General features: G+C 31.9%; 1 protein-coding gene across 1 annotated transcript; it reads right to left on the reverse strand.

Annotated features, from left to right (window-relative positions):
- Positions 1–1773: 1773 nt before the first annotated feature.
- On the reverse strand, positions 1774–2874 carry LOC120276094 (nonsense-mediated mRNA decay protein 2-like). The gene is made up of 4 exons (XM_039282827.1): positions 2523–2874; positions 2369–2427; positions 1964–2150; positions 1774–1883 (listed from the first exon to the last, which is right to left on the reverse strand). Exons 1-4 carry the CDS (start codon positions 2872–2874, stop codon positions 1774–1776), a joined length of 708 nt encoding a protein of 235 aa, XP_039138761.1.
- Positions 2875–7489: the final 4615 nt, after the last annotated feature.

The raw sequence follows: 7489 nt of genomic DNA on the forward strand, positions 1-7489 counted from the left end.
CCAAACCACTTGATTAATAGTCTTTGATAAGTGCTAGAAGTGCATATTTTACATATCATTTATACTGCATTTAATTTGACATGTTTGGCACCTTTGTTCACTAGGGGCTTTATTTCTGTTTTAGGGACAAAGAAGCAAATTTGGAGACATTTTGAAGTAAAATGAACTAAGTTGCTGAATCAAAGCTTCACCACAGCTCACAATGCCCATGATGACATCTCACCACTGTCGTTATCCACACTCAACACTGCCCATATCAAGCCGTGGCAGTGTGGAATCACTGAGAGTAACACAAAAGCCACAACGGCCTTACCATGGCCATTGTGAACCCATCACGGCTGTGATCCACCCACACAACACCCAGAGAAGCCACGCCAGGATGCGACTTGGAGCCCACGTAATAATTTACTCACCATGGGCATCATAATTCCCATGGTGAGGCCTGGCGGACTTGATCCTATATATACCCTAGGTTTTTCTGATTTGGGAGAGATTCTTTTACCAAATAAGGTAGTACGGCAAGAGTTTTAGAGATCTGAGTGGCTGGAGATGACTTTCTTCACTTTTTCAGCAAATTCCAGTGAATTTTCTAAGGGAGAGTCAACATTCATCAACGAAGAGATTAAGCGTCATCTTGTTAATCTTGGGATCCTCTCAACCTCAACCTTTGGAGGCCTATTGGGGGGATCTAGTTTAAGAATTCTTTAATGTTATTCTTTGGTCTTATGGTTCTATTTTTATTTATTTCTTTATTTGTAATTTATAGGAACCTAATTCGAAGGGAATTGTATGTCTAAGTTGCTTATGAATCTTGATTGTTAAATTTAATAAATCATCATAGTTTATGTGATTCATTGCATGTTTCTTGAATGATATTCTTGTTAATGTGGATGAGAAAATATGCCCCTACATTAGAACACACATGCCATGTTAGATCTATGCATGCGCTAAGAGATTAGACATAGCTAGGTTTCTAGATTAGGGATCGATTGCCCCTTAGGCTTAGGGTTTGATTTGTCCCTCTAGAGGAATTCTTGTACTTAAGACAAATATAGGAGGCTGGGGTAGGAAGAGATTCCATCTTAAGTTTCTAGTGATTAGACCTGGTTACCAAGAGATTGGGACTAGTAGGACCTTGAATTCTCCCAGTCCAATACTAGAATACGATTGTCATACTCAACGTCAAGGGTTTTACAAATCCAAGGCAGGTTTTGAGGCGCTCCTCAACCATGAGGTAAGGCGTAAGCATCGAGGCATTTTGAGGCATAAGCCTCAATTTTTTTTTGGGGAAAAAACAACAAAATTGTCTACCAAATACAAACTGACAAAAATATTATCAATTATTCCTAATTTCAATAATTTCATAGTCAAAATCACAAAAAATAACAAAAATTAGTAAATTATAATTCCAAATTCATAACTTAAAAATTCTTTCATACACAAATTATGTAAAAAGTTAACCATATATAAAAAAAACATCAATCTTGGAGTACAACCACAAGCTAAAAGCAAGATATTAACATTTCATAATTCATAAAGATTGCTCATTCTCATCAATCTAATCATCATCACCATCATTATCATTACCAATTATTCCTAATTTTCATAATTTCATAGCCAAAATCACAAGAATAACAAAAACTGTCAACTTATAAATCTAAACTTATAAGTTATAACATAATAATCCATGCAAATATAAATTATATAAAAAGTTCACAGTATGAAATAGAACCAAAACCAAAAAATAAAAGCAAAATATTAATGTCATAAAAATTATTCACTACCATCATCATTGTCATCACCATCTTTGTCACTGTCATCATTAAATTCAATATCATCCCAATTCATATCTTCATGGATCAACATTGGTGCCTTCCGTTTGTCTATATTCCAACAAAAATACAATCAAAAAATTATTTTAAAAATTGTGGTAATATTAATAATTTATAAGAAAATGACATACCATTAGTAGGCCTACTCTTTTTTGATGGACGTGAACTTCCTTGCATTTCTTCTTCTTCCACTTCCATTTCATGACCATCGTCATCAACATCATCATCAATTATCCATTCATTATTGGATGGAATGTCTTCATAAACAAGTGGATCACAATCATTCTCATTGAGTGATTTATGCTTTAAATGTCTATCCTTCAATTTTTTGTTGTACATAACGTACACCAAATCTTCAAGTTTTTTTACACTTAAAAGATTTCGCCTTTTTGTATGGATCTATTCAAGTTTAAAAATCAAAATTAGCTATTTAATTATATTGACATCAATTTTAAGATTTAATATAAAATAATTTACCTGATTAAAGTACTCCAATTTCGTTCACATCCCGATGATGAACAAGTAAGGCTTAAGACCTTTTGTGCAAATTTTGAGAGCTTCATGGTTTCATATCCAAATGCTTCCCACCAATCAGCTACAAGAAACAATAATTTAAGTTATAACTTGTAAATATAATCTATATATAGTTCATCTTTGACATAATAATGCATTAAGTTTACTTTTTAATACCAGGAGAACGCAACTTATTTGTTGATTGTGCTTGTGGGTGGCCAAACAATCCTCTTTTCTTCTTGAATTGATCAAGTTGGATATCAGCAAAATCTCGTCCTACTCGATTTGTAATCAAATTATCAATACAAATATACAAGGCAGTTTTAACTTCTGGATGCATAGGAAAAGAAAACTCATACTGAAACTGTGGATTTAAAAAATAAGCAGCCGCATGCAAAGGTTGATGCAATTGGTAGTCCCACTTCTCATCAATGATATCCCAAATTTCTTTGTAATCTGCCACTTGTCCTCCCAAATTAGTTGTTATTTCTTCTATTGCTTTATCCATTACACCATAAATAAATCCCATAGCTGAAACCTTCTCAAAATCAACTAATCTCAAAAGTCCAACAAGAGGTTTTGTGGTCTTGATGGTATAGATCACACTACGCCAAAATCCTTGTTGTCTTAGTAATATGTTTTTAATTGCTTTACCTTCTATATATGTTTTTAATTGCTTTACCTTCTATATATGTTTTTAATTGCTTTACCTTCTACTTTGTTTGCCCAAGCACTTGTTGACCACTCCTCAAAAGTGAACATTTGTTCCAATCCTTGTTTTGATTGAAAAATGCTTTGTAAAGTCAAATATGTTGTAGGAAATCTTGTAGCTGCTGGTCGAATCAACTCTCTTTGTGTGAATTTTTTCATCAATGCCAACACCCATCCATGATTATATATGAAATTCATCACCTTCTTTGTCTTCAACAATGCATGTTTGTGTTGAGGTAATTCTACAAGTTTCTCTAACATCAAATCTAAACAATGCACGACACATGGAGTCCAATACAATTGTTTTCTTTTCTCCATCAAGAGACTGCCTGTATATTTATAAGCTGATGCATTATCTGTAATAAACATTTTCTTCCCCAATCTCCTCAATCACATCATCAAGAAGTTTAAACAAGAATTTTCCATCCTTCACCTTATTTGATACATCAACGGATTTCAGAAATATTGTTCCCTTAGGATTGTTAATCAAAAAGTTGATTTAGCTTCTACCTCTTGTATTTTTCCATCCATCTAACATTATAGAAACTCCCGTGCTAGGCCATGTTTTTTCATCTCTTCCATAATTTTATTTGATGTCTTAATCTCTTCATTCCAAACCTAGTTGCGCAATTCATGTATTGATGGCCGTTTAAGTCCCCGACCATAATTGCCTATTGGTATCACCATGTTCGCAAAAGAAAGACTTTTGATCACATTGAAAGGAATTCTATTCTCAAAAAAGAATCTTCCAATATCCAAGCAAACCAAAGTACGAGCTTTTTTTGAATTTGTAGCTGTAGGAGTAATTATTGGTTGTGTTCTTGTATCTGCCTCATCCTCCCCATCAACATTATTAACAAATCGATCCATTGGCCCTCGAACTCCCCTTGTGTGATTATGCTCTCTTGGACAAGAATCCATTCCTTTAAATGATGGACATGTGCCAAAGTAAGAGCATGCATCAACTATTAAATCAAATGCTTCTTGTGTCTTATGCTTCATGGCTTGTTTTTTTTTTTCGCATAGTCATTAATCTCTTGCTTAACCTCGTGGGGTACCTTATCACAAGGCACAACATTTTTATACGAACCCCCCAAGTGATCTTTCACCCGTTTTTCTCCTCCTTTAATCACTTTATTGCAAAATTTGCATTGTATGTAGACATAACTTTTCCCTTCCCCTATCCCTTCTACTTGGGTGCCATACTTCCAAGCTGGATCTTTTCTGTTTCCATTTTCTATTGTACTAACACCACTTCCACTTGTTCCCTTTGCAGTCATATTTACCTAAATATCTAAAATAAAAAAAAGTAACAACAGTGAAAAAACCACAAAAAATGGCACTAAGAAAAAAAACAAACTAGTAAATAACACTGGAAAAACAAGTGAATAACAATGCTAAAAAGAAATAAAAAATAACACAAAAAACTGAAAAATAATAACTGGAAAAAATACAAACAAAGAAACTTTACTGAAAGAGTTAATATCCGTTATTAGTTGTAGGACTATAGTAGAAGATTGGTTATGCATTGTTTTCTCTTCTTGGCTTGCTTTCTCTTCTCTCATATTCACAGACTAGAGCGATCCATAGAAGCCCCTAGAACCCAACGACCCGACACCCCCATCTTATTAAAAATTTATTCGTTATGTTTTGCTCTAGAATCTAACTCCCTTTTGTTGGAAACGAGAGGCTAAGATCTTATTAAAATTTATTATTTTTATTATTAAATAAATATTTTTTGAAACTTATCTTATCTAATTAAAATATATTATTTTTATTTATAAAATAAATATTTTTTTTGTTTTAAAAAATTAATAAAATTATAGCTTATCTTATTCGTAAGTTAAAACTTATCTTAAAAAAATATTTTGTTTCTCATGAATAAAAAAATTATATATTTCACTCTTATTTCTCTTATTTTTTCTCTATTAAAGAGTATTATTTATCATTTGTAAAATAAATATTTCTGTTTTTCAGCAATAAAAAAAATACATATTTCACTCTTATTTCTCTTAATTTTTCTCTATTAAAGAATATTATTTAACATTTGTAAAATAAATATTTTTGTTTTCTGTCAATCAAAAAATATATATTTCACTCTTATTTCTCTTAATTTTCCTCTATTAAAGAATATTATTTATCATTTGTAAAATAAATATTTTGTTTTTCGGCAATAAAAAAATATATATTTCACTCTTATTTCTCTTAATTTTTAATTTTAAAAAATATTATTTATCTTGATATTTTTATAGTTCTTTTTTGTGCTCTCGCTTCCTTCCCTAGCTTCCCCCTAAAAAAATAACTAATTATCATTAAATTTTAAAAAATAGTTTATCTTGATAATTTTTGTAATTCACATAATCTTTAGATTAAAAAATTAAATTGGTACATACTACACGCAAAATCATAGGTGTTGATGAGCTTTTTTTTTTTACTGAATGTTACATATATAAGTTTTTATTAATGAAAGTATATACATATAAATATTTCTATTTGCTTTAGAGTGATATTAAAAAAATTGGTTTTTTTTAGGTGTAAGCCTCACACTCACTGAGGTGGTGCGACTATGTGCGTGTGCTTTTTTCTGTGAGGCTTAAGCTTTAATTCATTCCTTGAAGGCGTGCGTCTTGAGTGTCACGCCCGAACACAGCTCCCGGGCCCTGAGTGCAGCGACAAAGCGACCACGGACCCACCAGGGCGAGGGCCCGGTGAGGCATGTAAGGCCTCAAAACCTATTCTCAACAAATCACAAAAAAGTCTAACGAGAGCAAAAGGCTAGAAACAAGAATGGAGTTCAACACTAAAAAGAAATAACTAAGTATCTTTGCGAGTTGCTACAAATTTAATCAAATAAAAAAACTATGCCCACAACAACGGGACGTATTACATGCTAAGAAGATTGACGGTGGCCCAGCGATCCCTGCTAAGCTATCCGTTCATTTGACCTCTACTCACGATACGAAAAGAAAAAAATAACAACAAAATTTTATGAGCTTGACGACCCGATGAGCACCCACTAAAAAAATATAGGGATCACTTATCAAAAAAATCATAATTTAATGATTTGCAAAAACCAACCATAAGTTTAATTCACATAACATAGATGTCAAAAAAATTAAGCATATAGGGTCCCCCAAACAACTATTTCCCAAAAACAAATCACAAAAATTCATATATTTACCCTCGGTGACCCGAGACAAAACAAAAAGTCATATTTTTTTACCCTCGGTGACCCGAGCCAAAAATTAACAAAGGCCGATATTCGCACCGGCGGCAAGCGGTGGGAAACTATAGTTTCTAGAACAAAAATACGTGTCGACACGGTCGGGTGTTTAACCCCGATGTGAGGGGTTGTTGCAAAGTTAGTTGGGGACTAATTTCTATATCAAAAGTACCTTGTTCACAAAAGCGATGAACTAACAAAAATTCAAAAACAAGCAAAGTATAAAAAAATTTCTGATAACATGATCCCATTTTTTTGTCATATCAAAAATACACCGAGTTAATGGAATACAAACATGAAACAGATAATAAAAAAATAATAATACTCTTTAATCAAAAAAATTAAATAAATACATGAAATTCAAAATAAATAAATAATACATAATCTGGACTTTAAACCCAAGAATTATTCACAATTTAAACAAATTTCCAAAAATTAAGAAATTTTTAAATAATTATAATTCAACACGAGTATGTAAAAATTTCGGAAGATATGAAATTTTTAGAAAAAGAAAAAAGAAAAAGAAAAATTCAGAATTTAAATGAATTATCTTGAAATTCAAAAATTTAAATAAAAATCAAGATTGCATCTGCACATGTAAACACTTAGATTCAAAAGAAGATCATCAATTTGAAATATTAAATAAATTAAAAATAATTCGAAAAATAGTATTAATTATATAAACAACATTTGAATAGTAAAGCGAAACCTAATTATCACAAAAATAAATAAATTAAATATTGATTTTTCACAAATTTATCTAGTTTCAAAAAGGTCTATATACGTATTATAATTTATATGTGGATACTTACCTAAATGTCTCACAACTCCAAGACTCCAAATCGGATTATCCAAAAATCAAGCACTCGAAGGATGCCCTAACAAACATAAATCATGTGCATAAATGAATGAATAAACACAAAGGTTGGTGAACACATATCAAATTCCTTAAGGTAGTCTATAGGGTGGAAACTAAGGATGAGAATAAGTAAGATCTCACAACCACAATAAAAATTCAAGCACCTACCTTGGATCTTTCGTCACAAAAATTCAACGAGGAACAAAAATATCAAGAGCCCCGCGCCAAAGGTCACCACGACACGAGAAGAGATAGGGGTTTCCTCCGGTTTTCTACTCTCCTTTAATTTTTTTAAACCAAAAACAAATATCGCATGAGGATCCTCGCTCGGGTGTTACGGAACGATAAATC

The sequence above is a fragment of the Dioscorea cayenensis genome, chromosome 14, assembly GCF_009730915.1.
Source record: "Dioscorea cayenensis subsp. rotundata cultivar TDr96_F1 chromosome 14, TDr96_F1_v2_PseudoChromosome.rev07_lg8_w22 25.fasta, whole genome shotgun sequence".
In the NCBI taxonomy this organism is placed as follows: domain Eukaryota; kingdom Viridiplantae; phylum Streptophyta; class Magnoliopsida; order Dioscoreales; family Dioscoreaceae; genus Dioscorea; species Dioscorea cayenensis.

Bases quoted from the DNA above. Each gene is read 5' to 3' on its own strand.
- LOC120276094 (XM_039282827.1), bottom strand. From the start codon at position 2,874: ATGGGATTTATTTATGGTGTAATGGATAAAGCAATAGAAGAAATAACA. The intron at 2,151-2,368 runs GTCTTAAGCCTT...AAAAAATTGAAG, and splicing joins TCTCAAAATTTGCACAAAAG to GATAGACATTTAAAGCATAA. The intron at 1,884-1,963 runs GTATGTCATTTT...GTTGGAATATAG, and splicing joins AAAGAGTAGGCCTACTAATG to ACAAACGGAAGGCACCAATG.